The sequence below is a fragment of the Panthera pardus genome, unplaced genomic scaffold (assembly GCF_024362965.1).
Source record: "Panthera pardus isolate Hobbes unplaced genomic scaffold, ASM2436296v1 HiC_scaffold_5, whole genome shotgun sequence".
Taxonomy (NCBI): Eukaryota; Metazoa; Chordata; class Mammalia; order Carnivora; family Felidae; genus Panthera; species Panthera pardus.
The window spans coordinates 4,957,516-4,981,283 of NW_026526980.1; the positions used below are offsets into that span (position 1 = coordinate 4,957,516).

The 23,768-nt window shown below is 58.7% G+C and overlaps 4 protein-coding genes and 1 long non-coding RNA gene across 6 annotated transcripts; all 5 read right to left on the bottom strand.

The window, feature by feature from the left end:
* Positions 1–1,112: 1,112 nt before the first annotated feature.
* Positions 1,113–4,096, bottom strand: SOCS1 (suppressor of cytokine signaling 1). 2 transcript variants are annotated; one of them, XM_019468592.2, is made up of 2 exons: positions 3,917–4,096; positions 1,113–2,222 (listed from the first exon to the last, which is right to left on the bottom strand). In XM_019468592.2, exon 2 carries the CDS (start codon positions 2,170–2,172, stop codon positions 1,522–1,524), a length of 651 nt encoding a protein of 216 aa, XP_019324137.1. In that variant the 5' UTR covers positions 2,173–2,222; positions 3,917–4,096; the 3' UTR covers positions 1,113–1,521. The 2 variants fall into 2 exon arrangements, with proteins under 2 accessions (XP_019324137.1, XP_019324136.1); XM_019468591.2 differs by lacking the exon at positions 3,917–4,096 and adding an exon at positions 2,748–2,889.
* Positions 4,097–12,867: 8,771 nt separating this feature from the next.
* Positions 12,868–14,279, bottom strand: TNP2 (transition protein 2). The gene is made up of 2 exons (XM_019468593.2): positions 13,855–14,279; positions 12,868–13,032 (listed from the first exon to the last, which is right to left on the bottom strand). Exons 1-2 carry the CDS (start codon positions 14,204–14,206, stop codon positions 13,016–13,018), a joined length of 369 nt encoding a protein of 122 aa, XP_019324138.2. The 5' UTR covers positions 14,207–14,279; the 3' UTR covers positions 12,868–13,015.
* A 3,290-nt stretch (positions 14,280–17,569) lies between these two features.
* PRM3 (protamine 3) lies at positions 17,570–18,339 on the bottom strand. Its single transcript, XM_019468803.2, has one exon. The coding sequence runs from the start codon at positions 17,946–17,948 to the stop codon at positions 17,658–17,660; it is 291 nt and encodes a 96-aa protein (XP_019324348.2). The 5' UTR covers positions 17,949–18,339; the 3' UTR covers positions 17,570–17,657.
* A 709-nt stretch (positions 18,340–19,048) lies between these two features.
* On the bottom strand, positions 19,049–19,810 carry PRM2 (protamine 2). Its single transcript, XM_053894284.1, has 2 exons — positions 19,439–19,810; positions 19,049–19,264 (listed from the first exon to the last, which is right to left on the bottom strand). The coding sequence occupies exons 1-2, from the start codon at positions 19,695–19,697 to the stop codon at positions 19,221–19,223; spliced, it is 303 nt and encodes a 100-aa protein (XP_053750259.1). The 5' UTR covers positions 19,698–19,810; the 3' UTR covers positions 19,049–19,220.
* Positions 19,811–21,362: 1,552 nt separating this feature from the next.
* Positions 21,363–21,978, bottom strand: LOC109278451 (uncharacterized). Its single transcript, XR_002085666.2, has 2 exons — positions 21,675–21,978; positions 21,363–21,574 (listed from the first exon to the last, which is right to left on the bottom strand). It is a non-coding gene; the product is annotated as an uncharacterized LOC109278451 (long non-coding RNA).
* Between the last annotated feature and the right edge of the window lie 1,790 nt (positions 21,979–23,768).

Genomic DNA, 23,768 nt, shown 5'->3' on the forward strand with positions numbered 1-23,768 from the left:
ATAAGCACGTCCAAGGCTGCAGAGGGCCGGTCTAACTTCTAAAAATGAAGCGCGACACGTCCGTGAGGTCGCTGAACCCTAAACCCAAAAGTGACTCGGTTCACCAGGTGGGGCCGCCCAGTTGCCAGCGTGGCTTATCCATCAGGCCACCCACCAACCCACCAACACAGGAGTAGCCGTAAAGCCCGTGTCACGGGCACTTCCTGGCCGGGCGGGCCAGCCCCGCAGCGTCCCGGAGCGCTCGTTCCCTCCCCCAGCTCCTGAACACCTCACCTGTGTCCGCGATGCACCTAGGCACCTGCTGCTGAGGGCTACCTCCTCCAGCAAACCCATTTTAGAGGTAAGACACTGAGGCCCTGAGAGGCCAAGGGAATTGCCCAAAGCCGCGAGCAGGGCCCTCCTGCCACCACAGACCACAAAGCAGTTTTCTGGCTCCAGGTTGGGTGTTCACCGAAAAAGTACACGAGACAGAAGGGGATGGGAAGAAGGAAGTCAGGCCCAGTCCTGTATCCCCCACCCCACCTAAAATGCCCCCCCCCCACCGCCGCCGCCGAGGCTGAGTCTCAGAATGTGCCCCTCCTCTTCCAAAAACTCATCAAGCCCCCACCCCCCCGCCACCTTCCTGGAAGTCTTTGTGGTCACAGAATGAAAGAAGTTTCCTCTCTGTCATCCATTTCAGACAGATTCTGGGTGGACAGCCACAAGACGCCCAGGTGTCTTCTCTGACACGGGAACGGCCACGGGCACATTCACCCCCTGCCTTGCCTTTCTCCTCTGGAAAAATAAGAAGAGTCTTGCTTCATAGGCTCGTCTGACTGAGGCATGGAAAACCCAGAACAGGGCAAGGCACACGTTAAGGGCTCAAACACGGAGCTGCCATTTTACCCCACACGAAACACCAACGCTGGACCGGCTGCTCCTCTCCCCCTGAGGGCTGGAACCATGCAGGTCCCCCGGCCACAGAGCACAGGTCACACTCCACCTCCAGCCAGACCCATCAGTCTTAGGACCACTCTGCCGTGGACCCGTTCAGAACCCCGGGGATATCCTGGGAGCAAAGCACACACTCTAGAAACCTTTTTTCTTTAAAAAAAAAAACTTTCATAATAAAGTTTATTACCTAAACTGGCTGTAAAAAATATAAAATAGGATTCTGCACAGCAGAAAAATAAAGCCAGAGACCCTCCCCCAACCCCTGGTTTGTGCAAAGATACTAGGTATATGTAAACATGAAGAGGTAGGAGGTACAAATTCAGGTCCTGGCCCCATACACAGTTAAGCTGGTACAACAACCAGGGAGATCCAGAGGGAGCACCGGGGGGGTGGGGGGTGCGCCCCCGCCCCCAAGACATGGGGAGGGGTCTGCGGCCTCGTCTCCAGCGGAGAGGGGGAGGCGCCTCGCCCCCACACCCGCTCCCTCCAACCCAGGTGGGGAGGGCACCCACGTGGTTCCAGGGAAATAATAATTAATAATACAAAATAATAACAAGGCGTTCGAGTTAATGCTGCGTGCGAGGCCGGTCAGATCTGGAAGGGGAAGGAGCTCAAGTAGTCGCGGAGGACGGGGTTGAGGGGGATGCGCGCCAGGTTCTCGCGGCCCACGGTGGCCACGATGCGCTGGCGACACAGCTCCTGCAGCGGCCGCACGCGGCGCTGGCGCAGCGGGGCCCCGAGCATGCGGCGCGGCGCCGCCACGTAGTGCTCCAGCAGCTCGAAGAGGCAGTCGAAGCTCTCGCGGCTGCCGTCCAGGTGGAAGCGGCCGGCCTGGAAGTGCACGCGGATGCTCGTGGGGCCCGAGGCCATCTTCACGCTGAGGGCGAAGAAGCAGTTCCGCTGGCGGCTGTCGCGCACCAGGAAGGTGCCCACGGGCTCGGCGCGCAGCCGCTCGTGCGCCCCGTGCACGCTCAGGGGCCCCCAGTAGAAGCCGCAGGCGTCGAGCAGCGCGCTGGCTCGGGTGATGCGCCGGTACTCGGCGTGAGAGCGGAACGTGCGGAAGTGAGTGTCGCCGGGGGCCGGGGCCGGGGCCGCCGGGCAGGGCCGCGGGCGCGCGGGGACCGCGGGCGCCGCCGAGGGCGAGGGCGGGGACGAGGACGAGGAAGGCTCTGGCCGCCGTCGGGACTCTGCTGCCGTGGAGATTGCATTGTCGGCTGCCACCTGGTTGTGTGCTACCATCCTACACGCGGGGCCGGCCGGAGGGGTGGGCCATAGCGTCCGGGGGTGCGCTGGGGGAGACACGGGCGGTGAGCCGAGAGTCGGGGCGGGCCCGTCCGAAAGGGCCGAGGGGCGCAGGAGCGAGTCGGCGCGGCCCCCGGGAGCCTCAGGGGGCTCAGCTAGCAAACGGGCCTCCCCGTCCGCGGAGCTCCTCCAGGCGGTTGGGGGCCCGGCAGGGGCGGAGTCCGGCCGCCAGGTCGCTCATAGTTTGGGTGAGAGAGGGGGGCGTGAAGAGAGGTGCGGGGAGCAACCTGCCCCGACTGCGGCCACCGGGCCCTCGGCTCGCCGCCTCGCGGCCGCCGCCTGCTGGCCAGGCCGGGGACTGGCGCCTCGTCCGGGCGGTTTGGACCAAGGCAGAGAAGCTGCGCTGCGGGAACCCCGCGCGCGGGGGGCTGCTAGGGTGGGGCCGGCGGGGGCCAGGGGCGTGGCGGCCGCGACCCCATCATGCGGCCCCGAGGCCGGCCTGACACCGGGCCGTCCTTTCCTGTCCTGTCTTCCCCTCTCCCTCCCGCTTCCTTGCCCAGTGCCCGGCTCACCTGGCGGCGGGGCGCGGGGCGCCGCGGGCGGGGCGGCGGGGGGCTCCGGGGCGGCTCTCGCGCATGCTCCGGGGCCGGGAGCCGTGCAGCTGCCACGGCCGCAGCTCGCTCTGCTCCGCGCCCGCCCCTGCACCAGTCTTTTATTTTAAACTGGGTAGGAGGTGGGGCCCGCTGGCGGAGGCTCCGCCCCCTAAGGCTGCAGGCCCCGCCCTTCCGCGCCACTTTCGGTTTCTTTTTCGGCGGTGGAGCGAGGCGCGGGCCACGCGAGTTCGACCTTTCGCACGCCATCAGGGACCCTCCGCGGGGAGGCACCCCCCTCCCCTGACCCAGCCTCACACCCATCCTAGGACCCCTCCATCAAGGGCTCTGGACCCCCTGCCATTCCGATGCCCCCTTTGCACCTGGAGCCCCTACTTTTGCCCCCACTACTGCCCTAGGGCGCAGATTTCTGCAGCCAAGCCCTTTTAGTATATACACTGGACTGGCTCCGACACACCCCTCTCCCCTCCCCCCACCAGGTATCTCGGCACCCGTCTCCGGTAGATCTCTGTCCTCCACTCCCCTGTAGCCAGGCCCCACCTCCCGATTCTGGGGTCCCACCTGCAGATCCGGCCCCGGACCCCTTGGGGCTGCTCCCCCCGTCCCCCTGCCGCCCGCAGCCCCAAACCCTCGGGCGGCTGTCCCCCCGCACCCCTCCCAGCCCGTCACTGGCCCTGGTCTTGGCTTGGGCTTCCCAGGAAGCGGCGGCCTGACCACAGGCTTCAGAGGAACCCTTCGGAAGCGCGAGAAAGGCGCCTCGACTGCGGATCCGAGTTCCTCGGAAACCGGGCGGGGCCGTTAAGGGCAGCTTTGGCTCCGCTTCCCCGCCAGGGGACAGCTGGAGAAACTGAGGCCCCGCGGAGGGGTTGTGATCTGCAGCGACTGGCAGATGAGGGGTGGGGTTCTGGATGAGCATGCCCTCCTCTCTTATTTTGGGGAGAGAAACAGCTGGGCACCTTCAGACGCACTTTGGAGCCGGATGAAAAGATGGTTCATTGATGTGATGATTCCAAAAACCTACCTTGAGTTTTCCTGGCCTGCCCTCCTCTCCCCCAACTACTACCTTACAGAGTCCTCTCCCGCTACTCGGTCAAGCATCTGCCGCCACTGCCGCCACCCCGCACTCATACCTCTGGTTTGGGATCATGGGGGCTTGATGGTGCCAGCTATACTTTGTACATCCGTGTGCGTGATCCGGTGACTTTGTCTGTCGTGGAGAAGCACGGAGTACGTGCCTGGTTGGTACGTGTATTTTTGAAGGCAAGAAAGAACTAATGAGGGTCGGGGCTAGTGCGTCGTTAGTCCCAGACTCTTCAGGGGTTACGCAGAAGACTGACCTGGCTGGGGGCTTGGCGAGTGGCCTCCCGCTGGCACATACTGCCCTCTACAGGCCGTTCTCAGACTGCAGCCCAGCCCTCTCGTCTCCTTGAAGCCCTAATGGGTTCTAGGTCCTCCCGCCCATCCCCTTGGTGCTCTCCTTCCCTGGCCCCAGGCTGCCCACGTTTCCTCTTAAACACAAGGGGATGGCCCAGAACCAGCCTTGCTTAGGACCCCATCAGCTCCCGGAATTCATGTTGGCAGGAGCTGGTATTGGTCACTAACGTAGTTGTCCCGTGTTGTGAGTGTGTATATACATATGTGTGTGTGTGTGCATGCGTTAGTGTGCAAGGAGGTGGGAGACAAGGTGTGGAGACGTGCATGTGCCAGTGGTCAGGTGCTGTGGTCATTCCAGAGCACCTACCTGCTGGTGCTGTGTCCTGTGGTGGGGGGTGGAAAAAAAGAAAAAGGTAGTGGCTAAAAGTCTGACTTTGGACCCAGACTACATGGATTCCAGTTCACCTGTACCACTTTCCAGCCTTGTGATTCTGAGCGTGTAATTAATGGTTTCTCCATGCGTGAAACAGAAACAAAAATAGTACCTCCTTCCTAGCAGCAGGGATTATAGGGATTATGGGTCAAGCACTCAGAGCCATCCCTCGTAATGATAAGCATTCAGCAGGTGTTCGGTCTTGCTCTGTTCCTCTGAGGGTGCCTGCGGGCAGCGTGTTAGATCCTGTAGCCACGTGGCTTCATGCCGTGTCCGTTTCAATTTTTTTTAATGTTTATTTAATTTTGAGAGTGAGAGACTGAGCGCAGGTGGCCGAGGAGCAGAGGGCGAGGGAGACACAGAATCCGAAGCAGGCTCCAGGGTCTGAGCTGTCAGCACAGAGCCCGATGCGGGGCTCGAACCCACGGACCGCGAGATCATGACCTGAGCCAAAGTTGGACACTTAACCGACTGAGCCACCCAGGCGCCCCTTTTTAATATTTATTTTTGAAAGAGAGAGCGTGCGCACGTGCACATGCATGAGTGGGGGAGGGGCAGAGAGAGGGAGACACAGAACCCGAAGCAGGCTCCAGGCTCCGAGCTGTCAGCACAGAGCCCCACGCGGGGCCTGAACTCACGAACCATGAGATTATGACCTGAGCTGAAGTCACTTAACCGACTGAGCCACCCAAGCACCCCATCTCTGTGTCCACTTTAGAAGCCCTAACCCAAGGGCCACAGGCCAGAGAAGGCATGGGCGAAGCAGAAGGAAGAGAGTTTTGTGGGGATAAACCAGGGCTCTGGATGCTGGCAGTGAGAAAGGGTAGCGCTTCCCTCTCACCTGAACTGGGGGCGGTGGTCTGGGCCCAGAGAATGCCAGGCTGGGCTGGCTCCTGTATGATCTGTCTTCCTGCCAACAGTCTCCTCAGCAGGCCTCTGGGCAGAGGGAAATCTATAAATAGCTGATGGTCCGTATGCCCCCTTAACCCCCACTGGCAGCTTCGATGGCTCTGTGGGAGAGCCACCCCTTTCCTTGGGGTCTGGGACCCCCTTCTCACAGCCCCGTCTTGTTGCCACACTCCCACCCATGCCTGTGAAGGAAGCCCCCCTCCTCCATCCCATTGACTCATACCTGTGACGTATTGGCCTGAGGTGACTGTGTGCCACATGCTTTACAGTCCTTAGATCATTGGATTGGCGTAACAATCTAATCTGCCCATTTTGCAGACAGAGAAACTGAGGCTCAGAAGGGGAATCGCTTGCCTTGGGGCACACAGCTCAGAAGGGGCAGAGCTGCAGGATATATCAGACCCCCCAAAGCTTTCACCCGTGTCCACCGTGCTGTGAGCTCCCTCCCCCAGTTCCTCCTGGTGATCTCAAATCCTGGTCTGCCTGCTAGAAAAACAGTAGATGCCAGAGAAATCAGAGATTCATCTGTATCCTGAGCCTGCCTGGGGAGGAGTGGGGACGGTTCTGCCAGCTTCCCTCTCACTTCGGAGCTTGAGGAGGCCCCAGGTGTCAGCGTCTAGGCCTCCACCTCGCCCTCTGTGGCTCTGAATTCATCCTTGAGCGCCAATTTCTTGCCCGTACAGTGGGCTCGGCCCCATCCTCCACCCTGACCAGATCCTGTTTGTGAAAGCCGTGGTGACTCAGGCTCAAATCACTGAGCACACGGCCAGGACACTTACCACCAACAGGACAGCCACTCTAGCTTTGGTTTCATTTTCTGAAGCCCTGACTTCAAAACGAAACCAAATCCAGATACCAAAAGGGAAAAAGAAATCGGTTGACTGACAGGCATCTGCCTTCTTGGCATTTCTCCCCGGAGGACTGGCCCCAGGCTCGCAGGAAGCTGGGCAGCGCGGGAGCCCCGAGGAGCTCAGGCTCCACGTCAAGACAGGGCTGCGTTCCGATCCCACGCCTGCTGCTTCCCAGCTGTGTGACCTTAGGCAAGCAGCTTGCCTTCTCTGGGCCTTGTCTGCCCCGTCTGCGAAACAGTCCCTGAAAGTTCTGCCCCTGGCAGAGCAGCAATGCACACCGAGCCCAAAGCAGAGCGCCCGGCAGAGAAGGTGCTTGGCACAAGCGACTTCTTGTCACAGGGCAGTTGGGACAGCCGTCTGTCCACAGCTTGCTGCGCGGCAGCCTGACATGTGGGGCCCCAGCCGGCAGCAGTGGGGAATCAAAATCCTGGCCCACAGGGCTCAGTGTTTCAGCTTCTCTTTCCAGCTTTGGCCAAGTTCTGCCGGGAAAAGCTGTCCCTGGCTAGGGCATGCGATCCTGAAGTTGTCCTCTGCCCCGGTGTTCCTCCATCCCGCCTGCCTCCAACCTGTGGCGGCAGCCCGGGTTCCCATGGGAGGCAATGCCTCTGGGGAGCCCCGAGCAGTGGGGCTTATATCGTGGAGACGGCTAACCATCAGCCTGGTTTAAACCTGTCACTTAATGAGCACGGGACCTGGGGCAAGCTTCTTGGTTTCTCTGTGCCTCAATTTGCCTATCTGCAGGATGGGGGTAAGAGCGCATCTATTTCCCTCCTTCGGTATTCATTCAGCAGGTTAGTTGTCGAGTGCCCGCTGTCTGCCAGGTACTGGGAACTCAGGGGTCTTCAGGCAGACAGACAGGAGGCAGGGAATTCACATAAGTATTTCACGCTGTGCTAAGTGCCACGGGGGAAATAAACGTGGGGACAGGGAGCGACGAGAGGTATGCAGGTTTGGGGCAAGAGTGAGATTGGGCAGAGAAAGCCTTTTGGATGGTGACGGAGTTGAGGTCTTTCTAAAAGTGGGCTGAAGGTGACTCCAGGCACAGAGATCAAGCAGTTCATGCAAAGGCCCTGCAGTGGGAATGATAGGCGTGTGTGAGGACCCGAGAGAGGGCGTAGTGTTGGTGTAGACAGCAAGGGGGGTGAGCGCAGGGGTTCACCTGTGCTTTAGCACAGGGGTTGGCAGGGGTCCAGTCCGTCCGGCGGGTCCCGGCTAGGAGGTGGGAAGGGCTTGGATTTCACCCTGACGGCTGGAGCCAGTCCTTGAGGCCCAGGAAATACTGTAGGATTGGATGTGGAAAGAACCCTCTGGCTTTTGACCTTCCAGACAGCTGGGTCTTTAGCCACAATAACCTGCACTAGAGGCCTTGGGACATACCTCACAACTGTCCCTGACCCGCCAGGGTGTCACCACCCTAGTTCCCCCAAGTGGGTGCAAAACCAGTACCAAGGGACAGCCGGGGGACATTGTAAGAGAGAACACTGCTTGGGGAGTCCAAGGCCTGAGTCCTGGGGGTCAGCCCTCACTTCCCGGGAGACCTTGGGAGAGGAATCACAGTTTACCGGGCCCCCAACTCTGGGCCGGGTGACAACTTTTTGGCATATTGTCTTACTTGCTCTTTCCCACGGTCTTATGAGGTGGCAGTAATTAGGTGCCCTCATTTACCAGAGGAGAAGAGCGCTACTCAGCGAGCTGGTGGAACGTGAACAGGAGTTTCGGAGAGGCTGAGCCCCACCTGAGGCCTCTGTCTGGAGAGGCCCCTGCTTCGCTGTGGGGCGTGGAACCTGGTCCCAGCCGGTCCCGACAGCGGGAATGATCGCGGCTTCCAGGGAACGCGTGCGCCCCTCGGGACCCTCGAGTCCAAGGAGAAGGCTCTCCTCTACAGCAGAGGAGGCCGACAGGCCAGGAGGGGTAGCACGAGCTGGTGACTGGACTCCAAAGTGACAATAGGAGGGCTCCTCCCTGGTCCTGGGGAGACTTGACGAGAACCTTCCAGCGGTCTCTTTATCCCCCTGCGACAGGTGGGGAAAGAGGTAGGTCAGAGATGAAGTGTAGGCAGAAAGTAGGGGCTATTGTATTAATAACTCCGAAATAGGAGGGGCAGGAAAGAGGATATCTGAGCGCGTTGGTCACGGAGCCCAGACATACCTGGTTCCAGGCCCAGCTCCCCCAGGCCACCCCCAGTAAGTGTGATGGCTTCGGGCAAATGGACTTAATCCAGAGGCCCCAAGAACCCTCACGAACTCCAAGCATGGCGGGCCTGGCAGTTCCGTTTGGCAGTGGACAGAGGGCAAAAGAGAACGTGTAAAAGCTGTGAAACCAGACACGGAAACACACACAGCCGGCCGGGACATCGGGAGTCGGGGCCAAGGGTGACTCCTCACCTCACCCCGCTGCTCACTGTGAGAAAGCTACTGCCAACGGCAGGTACCGTGGCTTGAATTGGGCCCCGTTCTCAGGTTCGGGAGGTATCTCGTCTCCGGAGGCTCGACAGTGGCCCGTGACCTGGGAGGCCCAGTGCCCGCTGGCACAGAAGAGGCACCTGGCCAGGCCGGCAGGGCCCCGAGCGGGCTCTGGGACGAGGTGATCCTGGACCCGAGTTTGAAAGACCAGGGAGGACGTGGCCAAGGGACAAGAAGGGAGTGTCCTTCTGGAGGCGCACGGCACAGGCAGAGGCCTGGAGACAAAACTCTGAGGACCCGAGTGGCAGGTGGCAGGAGATGAGGCTAAGCAGGAAGGGTTTATAGGCAGAGGCTTGGCTGGGAGAAGGCCGTGTGCTGTCCTTGGCCTTTCCCTGCCCTGCGATGATGAGTGCCTCTGGGGAGAGCCTTCTGGGCCACCTTGGCTGGACCACCAAGCCCAGAAACGTGGGCCGGAGAGCAGTCAGTTTATAATCATGGGTTCTCTGTGCTCAGTTTATAATCGCCGCACCTGTACCCTCTCCCTTCAAGGTCAGCAAAGCTTTGCCGAGCACCTGCTGGATGCTTCGCCGATGCTCATTTCGTTTTTCTCCTCGACTTACTCTTCCGTTTCCTTGGATAGAATAATTAAAGCACTTTCCCTCCCTGGACGTAACCCCAGGCACCGGCTTGGTCTCTGCACTTTCACATCTTTCTGTGGGCACTTATGTCGTGCTTCCCCTCCGCCCCCTGCCCCATAAAAACAGTGTTGTTTTTTGTAGGCTGCTTTGTTCTGTAAATGATAGATCTTTCCCCATCTTGTTCTTTTCACCCAATGACATCTGCCGGCCATCCGAATAGAGAGATCAACCCCCATTCTTTTTTTTTTAACATTTAAAAAACGAAGTTTATTTTGAGAGAGAGAGAGAGAGAGGGCACGCACAAGCTGGGGAGGGGCAGAGAGAAGGAGAGACAGAATCCCAACGCGGGGCTCGAACTCACAAACTATGAGATCATGACGTGAGCCAGAGCCGGATGCTCGACCGACCGAGCCACCCAGGCGCCCCGTGAGTTATTGCCAGTTTTTGGCTCTCACAAACCAGTGTGACCCTGGACCTCCCTGGGCCTCCTCTCGGCACACGTGTGAGAAACACCTTGCGCGCTTCAAATGTTAATAGACGCCGCCTGGTTTGTCTGCCAGTGTGCGTGACCACCATCATGCCCTCAGCGGCCACAGCCAACCGTCTCTGCTTCCCTTACCCTCACCAGCACTGGTTATTACCCATCCTTTGCCATTTTTGCCCGTGCAGTGGGCACACAGGTGGCGTCTCGCTGTTGCCTTAATGCCTGCTCCTTTTCTTAACCGAGTCAACGTATGTGCACTGAGCTCCTGATAGGCCCCTGGGCTAGGTGCTGGGGATACAGCAGTCAAGAGCAGGGGGCCCCTTGGACCTTCTCGCAAAGCACGAGAGGCAAATAAGGCTCAGAGAGGTTAAGAGCCAGGCCCAGGGTCGTCCAGCGAGGGAGTGAGGGAGCTGGGATTTGAATCTGGGTCTGTACGGCTACAGAGTTTCAGTATTTTTCCTCCTGAATTGTACTCAGACGGAGCGTCTCAACCCAGGATGTGCCCCAGGACTGCTGGGTCCCCCGAGCGACCCCCGGGGCCCCTTAGGAATGGCAGCCCCACCACAGGCGAGGCTGTGTCCCGGCATTTCTCAGGCTACCCCGCACCCCCAATATCCCACCCAAATGAAATCTCTCAACCGGAAAGGCAAGATATGTTGCCTTCAGAATCTGCATAACCTTCCCAGTGGCTGAACAAAGCGGCTGTTTCTGTTTCCTGAATTTGGGTTTCCAGCAGACCTGCCCCCGAACTGTTGCCTCCCCACCTGAAACCAAGCAAGTAAAAGAATGAGCCTGTGGTTTGCTGTTTTTCCTCTTGTCATCGGTGTCTGCGCGAGAGGGGGGCCGTGTGCCTGTGAGTGCCTGCCGGCATGTGAAGAGGGGTGTGTGTGTGTGTGTGTGTGTGTGTGTGCGCGCGCGCGCACGCTGAGGAGTTCACATGTAAACCTAACTCTCTCCGTGTCTGAGTGGGCTCGAAGGGCGAGTCCTTTGTCTATGTGACTGGTCATCTCTGTGTGTGTGTGTGTGCTTGTGAAACTTTTTTCTGAGTGTTGGAAACATGGGAACATGTGACCCAGTCTGTCGGCTTCCCACTTTCTCTTATTACAGAGATTGTGTCTCCACAATAGATCTCCTGCCTTCAGTGATCATATCATAAAAGGACACTGCCCAGGGAATAGGGAGGTCCTTTGGTGAGTGGGACTTAAAGTCCCTGACCTCATCTTCTGACCCTCTGTCTCCACCTGCTCCCTTAAAGTGTGCTCCCCAGAAGGGCTCCCCAAACTCTTCTGCCCTGAGGTGTCCGTGACTATCATGGCATCATGTGGCCTTACATTTTTAATAGGAAACCAGGTGGTTTGGGGCAAAACATAAACGTCTGATCTCACACCTGCCTTCCTGCAGACCTTATCAAACCATTTTACCTCTGAGTCTCAGCTTCTTCATCTATAACATGGGAGCGGTAATGTCTCCTGCCTTAGGTGTGTGGATTCAGTGGAAACATTTATGTCAAAGCGTCTGGCACCTCATAGGTGCTCAGTAAATGGTAATTTCCCCAGCCCGCCTGGGCCCTCCCCACATCCTCTCATAGGTACGTGGTCCCAACCTGGAACATCTCCCTGCTGTGGGGAGGACAGGGGCCCAGGAAGTACACACTGTGTACCTGACCCTGTACTGGATGCTTGTATTGCACTATCTCAGGGAACATCCCCACCCCCTCCAGGTAACTCCTCGGGAGATGAGACCAGGGCACAGAGAGGGAAAATGACTCTCTAAAGCCGCACAGCAGAGATCTGAGGGGGGACCTTCCGGGTCCTGCCACTGTCCCGCAAAAGTCAGCCTTGCTGTAATTGACATACAGTGTGATGGCACTTTACCGCTGAAAGGCCCCCTCCTGGTTCCTTGCCGTCTACGGCAGACCCCCCGAGCACTTCCACGCCTGACCCGTCTCCACAGGTTCCCCTCGGTTCCGTTAGCCCAGATGCCCAGTGAAACACAAAGGGGAATCCCAAGCATCCATGTGCCCAGCGCTGTGCTGGGTACTTTCCCAGGCAGTGACGGGGCTGCTGGACTGTGAGGGGAGAAATGATTACCCAGTTAGATGTGGAGCGGGGGTGGTCTCGGAGGAACTTGGGTCTGACCCTAAGCCACTTGTGGTAATTTACATGGGGCCCTAACCATTCCCACCATCTGGTACTTCGTCTGCCTTATTACTTTTGCAAAGGCTCCTTCAGTGCCTACTATGTGCAAAGTGTGAGGCCTGCGTGCCCCTTCACACCCTCGACACCTCCAGAGAAGGAGACTGATTCCAGATGGCTGTTCCCTCTGTGCCGGCTCTTCTGTTCCCTGTAGCTCTGTCTCCACACGGCAGCGAGCACGGGACCCTGTTAAGACCCTCCTGTGACTTGAACGGCCAGGCTCCTGGTGCAAAACCCCGCAGGACCTGGCCCCCGCCTGGCACTGCCCCACCACCACACACTCTTCCTTTGGCCCAGAATGTTCTGGACGGGGCCCTGTGTGTCCTCTGTGTTCCCGGAGCCCAGCACAGCCCCAGAACGTACCTGGGCCCTTAGCTAAGTTGTGGAGCGTCACCAGCAGGGAAACGGGAGCCAGGGTTCAAACTCGGGGTGCTCTAGACTTCGAAATGCACATTCCCGACCCCTCCCCTCGCCTGTCTCCTGCCACTCTTGTGTGCTGGCTACGGCACGTGGGTCACATGAACATGTGGGCCTGTGGGCATCCCGGGTGTGTGTGCACCGAGGTGGGAGGTACAGGGCCGAGGAGGGCTCCGCCCGTCTGCTTCCCAGCTTCTTGGGGTGTCCAGCCCGCCTTAGTTTCTGCTCCTGTGCTCGCGTTGGTTCGCACGCTTCCGCGAGGTCCCGGCGCGAGCCACGCCCCTGCTCCTTACACAGCCTCTTCCTGCTTTGAGCTTCCAAGCCAGGCCCCCCAACCACGTGCCCCCTCTCGTGAAACCAAGACGCCAACTCCAGGAATGGTCATCCAGTGTACAAGCTTTAATCAACGTTGCATAGAAATCACTGTAATAATGCGTTCCTGCAAAAAGTTTGACTTCCTTCTAGTGCGCGATGGCATTTCTCATTTGGGTGCAGCCGATGCAGGAACAAGCCATGGGGTGCTGTCTCAGTTGTATTTCCGCCCTGAGGGATGGGAAGGGGAGAGGACCTTTAACTGGGAATGCGTCGCTGCCTCCTTTGGGTTTTGGACTGCTCATCAGCAACTAAATACGGGGGGTGTGGGTGGAGCTTAGACTGTCAACCTCCTCTTGCCTTCTGTGAATCCGTCCATTTGTCCCACTTATCACCCAACCATCCATGAATTCACCCAGTCCCTTATTACCCAACGTCCTTTCACTAAACCGGATCCAGGCTACCCATTCAGTCTGCCCGTCCAAACGTCTTCCTTCCACGGTGCAGTCAGGCTTCCAGTTGACCAGTCAGTTCATCTATCCTTTTATCCATCCACCCATCTGCTCATCTATCCACCTAGCCCATCATCAACCAATTCAACTTTCTTTCTGCAGGTGTCAAACTACGCCCAACCCATGCACCATCCATTCACCAGTCATGGGGGTTGGGGGACGGGGATGCAGTCTATCCCTCGCTCCCTCCGTCCACTCAGCCACCTAACCTTGGTCACCCAACCCTCTATGGACCAACCTTCTAATGAGTGGTTTACCCAGCCAGCCTCACATCCACCCATCTAGCTAACCCACAATCTGGCCACCCTGCCCATCATCCCGCTCTATCTGAAGAGCTAGTCCATCAGTGCGTCACCTATACAACCGCCCTAGTCTCCTCGCCTTGGCCACCCTTGCCTGTGGTTCCTCTGTGCTCTGGCTTAGAGGCTGCAGCCTTTACCTCGCTCCCCCTAAGGTCCAGCTGGGCTGCTCTCCCTCGTCTGGGGTCGGGGAGGGGGGAGGGGAGGGTCCTGTGGCCCTTCCCCACCTGCTTGAAAGGTACCTGAGTTCCGCCTCTTTGTTTTATACACCTGCTGGCTCCTCTTGGCCGCCTTCCTCTTTTTCACCTTTCCTCCCGAATTCTTTCTGTTCTTGGGGTAGCTGCAGGAACGAGCGGTGGGTCGCGGGGGGCAGTGGTGGGAGCGCATGCTGTGTTTTTGGTGCCTCGGCGGGCTGGGGTCTGGACTCTGGCTCTGGTGGCCGGTTGGGCTGTGGCCGGAGCTCCGGCTCCGGCTCCGGCTCCGGCTCCGGCTCCGGCTCTGGCCGCAGCACTGGCTGCAGGTGTGGCTTTGGGGCCGAGAGTTGCTGTGGGGCTGGGTGTGGGTGATGGGAAGGCTCTGCGTCTTGGTGTCCATGGGAGGCCACGCTTGGAGGGGCAGAGGCCTCCTCCTTCTCCTCTCACAGCACGCCCGGCTTTACAGAGGCCCCGGCAGCCCCTGCTTATATAATTGGGGCTGATTGTGATGCCACAGGCCACCAGGGTGTGACAGATGTGGCCAGGCTGGGACAAAGCCCCTGCCCCTTGCCTTCACCCCGGGGGGGGGGCCGCTTTCAGGGGCGCCCTGGGAGAGTCCCATCTGTTGGCTAAAAGTAGGGACCCTTGGGGCGCCTAGGTGGCTCAGTCGGTTAAGCGTCCGACTCTTGGTTTCGGCTCAGGTCATGATTTCACAGTCCGTGGGTTCGAGCCCCACATCGGGCTCTGCGCTGACAGCACGGAGCCTGCTTGGGATTCTCTCCCTCCCTCTCTGCCCCTCCCCCACTCGCGCTGTCTCCGTCTCTCTCAAAAATAAACAAAACTTCAAAAAAAAGGCGGTAGGGACCCTGGGGTCAAGTGGAGCTGGGTCCATATCCCTGATCTGCTGCTTGCTTTCCTCTGGCTTTTGTAGAACGGGGGCAATAAGAATACCGATCTCCCAGGACATCAGATGAATTAGAGAATCTACGTCCAGTGGTTGGCTCCGGGCCAGCCCCCAGAAGGACCTCCATACCCGCTGTCTGAGCATCCCCAGTGCGCTTCCGTATTCCCCCCACGCAGCGTGGAAGTCAGGAGCACCTCTCTGACCCTGGTGCAGTTGGCTGGCCTCGTGGGCAGCCCGTCGGGTGGATGACTGGTGTACAGCCAGACGGGCGGGTGGGCAGACGTCGAGTCGACTGGATGGCTTACCGCACGGTGGTTAAGAGTACCGGACGGACTGATGGGTGGTCTGCCTGGTGAGCTCACCTCCCCAGCCATGTTTCAAGCTGGGGGATTTAGAACCTGGTTCTAACGCCGGTTTGGGCTTATGTCCGATCTTGGGTAGCGTGTTTTGGTTTTCAAGGCTCGGTTTCCTCATCTAACAAAGGGATGTCTTTCCTTCCTTCGCCGCATTCTTGTGAGCCTGACTGCGTGGTCGCCTTGAGAGCCTGCCTCTCTCCTGACTCCCTGCTCCTCACCCTGCTCCCCTCCTTGATGGTGGAGCCCCGCCATCCAGTTGGAATCACCACCCTGGCCCGGCTCAGACCTCCCAGCTCCTAGAGCAGAAAGCCGGTGCCTGCGTTTGCACACAGCCCCGTCGGAGCTCGCTCGTCCATTTGGTGCTCCGTCCGCAGCCGCCTACCTCCCCCCACACCTTGGCCAATGCCTGTGGGCTTTGCTCTTGGCCGCTCAGCCTGTAGCTCCCATTTCCTGCTGCCACGCCACACCCTCTGTCCTCCCCGCCCCCAGCAGCCCCCCCAGCCAACCCCCGCTTCTCTCTGTTGGTCATGCACAGCTTTGCCTCTTGTTGTGAGGCTTTGCTACCACCTGCTTTTGTCGCAGGTTATTACTAAGCATGTCCCGTCAGTCGTGGCGAAAGCCGCTCTCGTCTACTGAGCGCTTCCTGTGTGGCTGGCCTCCGGGCCCCACGTTTTCTGTAGGCAGCCCTGCCCTCCAGCCTCCCAGGGACGCTGTGCGGTAGACTGAATGGTGCCCCCCCCCCCCCCACAAAGATATGTCTACGTCCTAACCCCTGGAACCTGTCGTGGATCTTTGCAGATGTAAGTAAATTAAGGATCTTGAGGGCATCCTGGATTATCCAGGTGGGCCCCAAATCCAGTGACAAGTGTCGTTATGACAGAGACGAGACACAGGGAGAAAAACCAGGTGGGGGCAGAGCCCATGAGGGTACTTGACCACAAGCCAAGGAAGTCCTGGGGCCCCTGTGTGCCGGAAGAGGCAGGAAGGATTCTCCCCTAGGACCTCCGGAGGGGGTGTGACCTTGTTGACACCTTAATTTCATGCCTCTGGCCTCCAGACTATGAGAGAATAAATCTCCATTGTCTTAAGCCACCAAATCCGTAATAATTTATTATAGCAGCCCTAAGAAACTAATGCACCCTGGAAGGTGGGTGTCTCATTATTATATTTAACAAAGGGGAAACTGGCTCAGAGAGGTTGAGAGACCAGCCCAGAGTCCCACAGTTCGTCAGTGGCCGAGCCAGGATTCCAGTCCAGGTCTGGCCCCTTCTAGTCCTGCCTTTCAGTCACGGAGGGCCCGCGTGGCCCTCTCTGTCCTGGTGGTTCTGTTTGTGTGAGCTCAGTGGGGCTAGTTGGGTTCTCAATGCTGGGCCACTCTGTCAAGACTGGCTGTGGGTCTCTGAACTGTCTCCCCCATCCTCCCCTCTCCCCACTCTCCTCCCCCCTTCCCTCCCCCCCCAACCCCCCTCCACTGCTGACTCCCCACTTCCCGGCCCTCCAGTACCTAGTGAGATAGAGTCTGTGTTTTATTCAACTCAGGGCCCATCAAGCCTGGCATGGTGCCTGGTATGCAGCAGGGGCTCGACGGGGATGTTTGCGGGCAGATGACTGGGCAGGCGGACCTATGGGGCGTGGACTGAGGGACGGAACCGGCTCACCGAGTTCCTTGGTCGGGGCATGGAGTTGGGGGCCCTGGACAGCAGGGTCTCTTCCTCCTGACATCACATGCCCTCTGCCTGCTCCGGGCCTCAGTGGTGGCCTCCCCTTTGAGTAAGTCAGGGCCTCTCCTTGCACTGAGAATCTTCTGGAAATACTGTCCACCTCGCACTCCCGTCTCCAGCAGCCCCCACCAGGATCCTTCTCAGGCCCAGGAGCCTGGTGCTCGGGGGACCGAGGGAAGGGGGTGAGACCTCACTGGTTATTCCTTTGGGCAAGAGCAGGGTTAAGAGAGCCAGGACAAGAGTGGCAACAGACGCGTTCCAATGCTTCTTGAAGGCCAGAGTAAGGGCCTGGGTCTGCGTCTGGATCTGGCACCTTCTCTGGGCTCCCACTGCCCATTGCTATGATGGGAGCATTGGCAGCTGGACCCCTTGATGAAGGCAGACGTGAGCCTTTGGCGGCGGGGAGCACAGGTGGTCACCCTGACTTCAGCAGCGTCAGTGGCTGAGGACTGGAGGCCCCTCCATGTGCTCTGACCCCAGAACCGGGGCCAGGGCGGCCAGAGACAGCCACCGTGACCCCAGCGACATTTCCGACAGACCTGGCCAGCTTCCAGTCCTGGCTACCACTTTTCCTACCCGCCGAGGCAGGGGAGGGTGGTTGAGAAGCCACGGGGGCGTGGGCCTTCTGAGAACTTCCAGCTGGACACCAGGAACAGGGGTCCCTGACCCCTGCTCTTCCCCGTCCCTACGCACACACGGGCACATGCTCGTACATGCACACGCTCGCACACACACACACGCAGCACTGCAGGCGTGGGGTTGGAGAGACCAGAGAGGCGAAGTCCTTGGGAGACTTTTTATTGACTCTTTTCAGAAAGTTCTTCTTGCCGGAACAGTGGTGGGAATCTCTTCCTGGGCCACCGTCGTGGGTCAGGAGTGCGTCTGCTTGGGCTCGGGGCTCTGCTGGGCCGCAGGCTCTTCTTCCGCACCCTCCTCCTGCCGCTCGGCCTCTATCAGCAGCAGCTTGCCCTGCACTGGGAGCTCCTCCTCGTCCTCCTCCTCTTCCTCCTCCTTGTCCTCCTCCTCCTCTCCCCCCTCTTCTCCCTCCCCCTCGGACGACAAGGAGAAGTTATCCTGACTCACGCAGGCCATGAGCTTCTTCATGGGGGATTCGTAGCCCTGGCCGTGGCCAGTGCTGAGCTTGGCACAGCGGGAACCCATTGCCCGCGTTGGCTGCCTCTCCAGACCGGGAGGGAAGGCCACTGGAGATGGGGGGAGTGGAGGGGCTGTGAGGACAGTAGGCAGGGCGCTGACATCACAAAGGGGCCCCTGGAGCCCCGGCCCCCGCCCTCGGACACCCGAGTCTGGGCTGACACCTGTCTCAGACCTCAGCCACCAGCAGCCCCCTCGAGGTTCCACCACCTACAGGCCAGGACGGACTCAGAGTTCCAGGCCGGCCACCTTGCCTCATTTGTGCTGGCAAAAGTCCCCCTTTTAGCTGAGATGACAGTTGGGGATAGAATTTCCAGAAGCAGGAGAACACATAGGCTCCTCCCCACATTCCAGAAATACCCAGCCCCAGAGAGCCGTTGACATTATGTGAGGATGGGTTAGAATACTGGTTACTTTGGGGGGCAGTTGGCTTGAGGGAGGAGAGAGGCTGGAAATGTCTGGTTCCTTGACCTGGCGGTGGAGGCGGGGGGGGGGGGGGCGGCGGGGAGGGCTGCACAGGTGTACTTATAACTTGTGCCCTGTGTATAAGCTGTACTTCTGGAAGACTAGAAGTTTTCCTGTTTGTGGTCACAAGTCTTTGTACAAGTGCCCATAGCACACGATTTCAGCACAGGGTGCATGGGAGGGGGGTGAGGAGTCATTTCTGAGCTCTTGCCTTTTTCTGCTCCGGAGGGAGCATGGCCCTGACGACAGGGATTTAAAATTTGTGGTAATGTCCAAAGATCTGCTCCGGAGGGAGCATGGCCCTGACGACAGGGATTTAAAATTTGTGGTAATGTCCAAAGAGTTCGAGGGGCGCCTGGGCGGCTCAGTCGGTGAAGCATCCGACTTTGGCTCAGGTCACAATCGCATGGTCAGTGAGTTCAAGCCCCTCCCCTGCACATGCTCTGTCTCTCTCACAAAATTAAAAAATATTTCTAGTGGCCCCCAAGGCCTCCCTCAGTCCAGCGCCTCTTGCTGGAGCATGCCAGACCTGCTTCCCATTCCCCAGCCACCCAGCACACCCTTGCCCACTCTGGGTAACGGGAGGATACCGTTTATTTTGTTCACTTTTTTTTATCTGTGCCTGAGGGAGACTGGACAGCAAATTTATTATCTCAAGCTTTATTTGACAGATGACTTTGGTGCATTTCAGTCAAGATGTTGTGGGCTGGCAAGGAGCATCCAACGTCAGGGGATTGCTTTGGTCTCACCGGGTGGTTCTTTGGCGGGTGACTTTTCCTTGATTTCCATCCAGGGGTGTGATGGACCCCGGAAGGTTTAGTGTCGCCTCTGGCACCTCCTTGTCCTGACCCTTCTGTGGCCTTTTGGAAAAGAGTCCTGGTTACAGGGCTCTGGGGACAGGACTCGGGTGTCACGGGGTGGGGTCCCAGGGCCACCCTGGGCGGGTCAGGAGTGGGGCTGGGGGGGGGGGGTGCCTCCCGGGGGTGGGGTTCCCGTGCCAGCCTGGGCGCATCAGGGGCGGAGACTGGCCGCACCTCCGGTTCTGGACCTGCAGGCACCTCTCTGGCTCCTTCTCCTCCGGCAGGAGCATCTCCGCCTCCTGCGGGCCCTGTACCGCCGCCTTTGGGAAGAGCGCCTGTGTCTGCAGCAGCAGTCTTTGTGGGTCCTCTGGTCCACCTGGATGTCCTCTGCGTTCACGGCCTGCTCCTGCTCCTTGTCCTGGCACTCATGCTGGCCGTGCTCCCGCCCCTGCTGTGGGTGTTCGCTCGGACTCTTCCTGCAGCATCGGACCATGGTCCCGGGGCAGGTGCCTTAGGCTGAGGGCACGGCTGGCCTTGGGGGTAGGGGAGGAGGGTTGAGGCCTGCCCGCCTGCTCTTGCCGTCAATGTTGGTCTGGTCTGCTGGCCGCTCTTTGCGGGCTTATATATAAAGGGGCCCCCCACTGTGACTCGGGGGCCCCACCCTACCATTGTTCCCACGCTGGCCAGTCCCTTCACAGCCGGCAAGGCCACCCCCTTGCCTTGCCTAAAAAATGTGTGTGGGTCCCTCAGGCCACAGGGACAGCGCTAACATTTGGTACAAATCCATCTCAGCCGGTGTCATTCTCATGCACTCGTTCCTGAAGCTTCCTCCCCACCCTGGGGCTGTGCCGCCACCTGGGGTTTTGGATGGGTTGTTACTGCATTCATTTACTTTCCAATTCCTGCTTCCCGTGAAGAGGTGATGTGGCTTGCTCTAGGTCACTCTGCAAATACGGGGCAAGGCTGGGCATCAGTCTGTGCCCTTGGCCTTCCGCCCCCTTCCCACCCCAGGCGGTGCTCCCCTCCAGCCCGGGTGGTGCTCCCCTCCACCTGTGCCATCTTCCTTTCTCCTGGGCCTCACTGTCCTTTGGATCCCAGTAAAATCCAGAATGTGGGAGCAACTGTCCGACCTCTAACCCTGTGGACGTCACCTTAGGTGCAGGGGGACTTTCTGGCTGGGTCCCGTGTGGGAATGCAGGTGGCTTCTAGGAGCTGCGAAAGATGAGGGAACTGGTTCTTCTCCCCTGGAGCCTCCAGAAAACCCAATTCAAGATAATAAATTTGCGTTTTAAGCAATGAAGTTTGTGGGGATTTGTTAACAGCGGCTATTTAGGAAACCAGTACACAGGGCTTGATCCCACCCTAGTATTCATATGCTGTTTAGTGCCGCCCTAAGTGTAAATGCCCCGGGATGTGAGGGGGTGTTCTGCGTCCAGCCGTCCTGCCATCCTGCCCGTATACAGTCAGATACGCGGGGTCAGGCAAGCGGGTTCGGTCCCATTCTGTGTCCTTACCTGAAAAGACCGGGTCATTTATGCCCATCTTGCAGTGTGAGCCCCAGACGTGATGAATGTATGGCACTCAATAAAGGGAAGTCACGGCCACGACATTTCTGCGGTCACTTTCTCCCCGAGCTCCCTGCGACTGACGAAATGCCCTGGGCTTTGCCGGGATCTGACTGAGCCAAGCAGACTCAGTCTCCCAACCCATCGTGAACAATGTCCACATCTCACTGGGGTTTTAAGCCCCCGATGCATCATGTGGGTTGAGGGGCCAAGAGGAGACGGGCAAGTTTTCTCGTGCCCTGAACTAGGGAGACATTCAGTGCTGTCTCGGCAGCATTGTTCTCAAACAGAAGACACCTGGGCACTTGGGGTGTAGTGAAACCTTGAGCAGGAGCTGCATTTCCCCGGCTTTCCAGGGGCGGGGCAGGGAGCAAGTCCAGAGCCAGGGAGAAGCCCTCCGACGCCAGCAGGACCCGCCCCCGCCCCCATCCCCATCCCCGGTGGGACTCACAAAGGGCTGGCCGGCGCGGGAGCAGATTTTGGTGGTGACCGGGGCCGAACAGAGAGCTTGGAGCCAGATCCAGTGACCGCCGCTTGTGTCCCCTCTTCCCAGCATCCCCTCCCCGCCCCAAACCCCCGTCAAGACAGAGAGACGAGGGCGCGATTCTTTTTTTTTCAACATTTATTGACAGGTGGCATTGTTCGTTAGCAGGCTCCTGTTCAGGTCATGGTGTTGGTGGCATGTTCAGAGGCGGCAGGTCGGTCTTGACTGGCTGGTAGAATTTCGGGCAGGAGTGGTGGACCGGTACCCCGTGCGTGGATCATCTTCTCCTGCACCTCCCCACCCTGTAGCGGCGGGAACACACTGCGGAGGGAACCGGAGAGGGGGAGTTTCAGCGGGGCCGGGGGACCCCCCGCCCGGCCCCACCGCACCCCCCACCCCGCCCCGGGGCGCGCCCCTTCACCTCTCTTCCTCGGCCTCCTACAACATCGCCTCCTTCGTCTGCGGCATCGGCGTCTGCGGCGACGGCACCTGCTCCTGCTGTGGCTGCGGCAGCATCTGTATCTGGCCATGGCTCTAGATGGATCCGGCCGGGATGCTCAGAGCAGGGGGTCTATCTTGGTCGAGCCAGCCAACCTGTGAGCAGGTGGAACTTGGTGGGCTGTGAGCCGGGGGCCCGGCTTGTGGGCCTCTTATAGACACAGGGGGGCACCCTGGGCATTGTGAGGGCACAGAGGCCTTGACCTCACAGACCCTGCCAGAGCTGTCCTGATCGCGTCCATATATGGGCGTGTGGGAGGCCCTTGGTGAGGGCAGGGTGGGGCCTGGCCCGGCCCGGCGCACGGGGTCACTCCCCCCCCCACCCAACCCCAGGTCACCGGCGAGGGGAGACAAGAGGACTTCTCTGTCAGGGGCACTCAGTCAGTCAGTCAACAACCAAAAAAATTATTGGACACCTAGTATGTGCTCGATTCTGGGCTAGGCCCTGGCATACCGCGATAAATAAGGCAGACGTGTTGCTGCCTAATCGACTTTATCCTCTAACTGGGAAACCTGGAGGAACCGCACGGAATAATTAAGATTGTGGAAAATGCTGAGAAGGGAAACCCAAGGTTTTTTTTACAAGGGTATAGGTTGGGGGGAAGCCGACCTCAGGGAGGTGATAGGAAACCTGCCCAGGGGTTTGCTGGTAAAGTGAATTGCTGAAGGTTGAGTCAGGGTCGGGGGAGGGAAAAGCATGTCGGGAGCGGGAACAGCAGCTGTGAGGTCCAGAGGCAGCACACGGCCTGGGTTCCATTGATATGAAGGGTCCAGAAGAGCGACATCCATAAACACACAAGTCGATCAGTGGTTACTTGGCACCAGGGAACCGTTGAGGGCTGCCTGGTGGGCACTGGGCTTCCTTTTGGATGACAAAAATTTTTGGAACTCGGTGGTGGTGGTTACATGACAGTGTGAACACACAAAATGTCCCTGGATCACTTTTTTTAGAGTTGATTTATGTTGAGAGAGAGAGAGAGAAAGGGAGAGCATGGGTGGGGGGTGTGCAGAGAGAGAAGGAGAGAGAGAGAACCCCAAGGAGGCGCCGGGCCATCAGCACAGAGCCAGATGCAGGGCTCCAGCTCACGAAACCATGAGATCGTGACGCGAGCCAGGATCAAGAGCCAGACGCTTAATTGACTGAGCCACCCAGGCCAGGCCCCCCTGAGCCACTTTAAGATGGTGAATTTGGGGGCACCGGGGTGGCCCCGTCCGTTCAACGTCCGACTCCTGATCTCGGCCGGGGCCTTGATCTCAGGGTCATGAGCTCAGCCCGCGTTGGGCTCCGTGCTGGGGGTGGAACCTACTTACAACACAAACCAAAACATACGGTGGTGAATTTTACAGTACGTGAATTTCACCTCGATTGAAAAAAGAAAAGTCCAGGGGCTGAGAGGTGCTTGCCAAGTGTATGGAATTGAAGGAGACCCCCGTGGGTGGGGCAGAGAGCGCGGGCGAGCTTGGGCAAGACAGGGCCAGCCCACTCTGAGCTTTGTGTGATCTTTCCTGCGACCCGCATGAGTTTGAGGGATGAAGAGGGTAGCCGTTAGCATTAGATTTGGTTAGTTATAACCGAAAACCAACGTACCTGACTTCTGGATGTGAGTTTTACATTTTACTTAAGAAGTTAGAAGTGCTGGGACGCCCGGGTGGCTCAGTCAGTTGAGCGCCCGACTTCGGCTCAGGTCATGATCTCGCGGTCTGTGAGTTCGAGCCCCGCGTCGGGCTCTGTGCCGACAGCTCAGAGCCTGGAGCCCGCTTTAGACTCTGTGTCTCCCTCTCTCTCTCTGACCCTCCCCCTCTCATGCTCTGTCTCTCTCTGTCTCAAAAATAAATAAGCATTAAAAAAAAAAAGTCAGAGGTTGTTGGGCAGATCGTGTCCTTGTTTTGGGGATTCACAGACTGGAACATTTGGGCATGAGGGGCACTGTTTCGCCAGATGCTCTCAAGTGATTCAGAAAAACAGCAGTAGCGATGGACAGGTATCTGCATGGGGAAAGAGGGAGAGGGTGTAGTG

What these genes read in the sequence shown, in the direction of transcription:
- SOCS1 (XM_019468592.2), bottom strand. Translation starts at nt 2,172, where the DNA reads ATGGTAGCACACAACCAGGTGGCAGCCGACAATGCAATCTCCACGGCA.
- PRM3 (XM_019468803.2), bottom strand. Translation starts at nt 17,948, where the DNA reads ATGGGTTCCCGCTGTGCCAAGCTCAGCACTGGCCACGGCCAGGGCTAC.
- PRM2 (XM_053894284.1), bottom strand. Translation starts at nt 19,697, where the DNA reads ATGGTCCGATGCTGCAGGAAGAGTCCGAGCGAACACCCACAGCAGGGG. An exon ending in CTGCAGGTCCAGAACCGGAG is followed by an intron (nt 19,265 to 19,438) that starts GTGCGGCCAGTC and finishes CTTTTCCAAAAG; the next exon opens with GCCACAGAAGGGTCAGGACA.
- TNP2 (XM_019468593.2), bottom strand. Translation starts at nt 14,206, where the DNA reads ATGGACACCAAGACGCAGAGCCTTCCCATCACCCACACCCAGCCCCAC.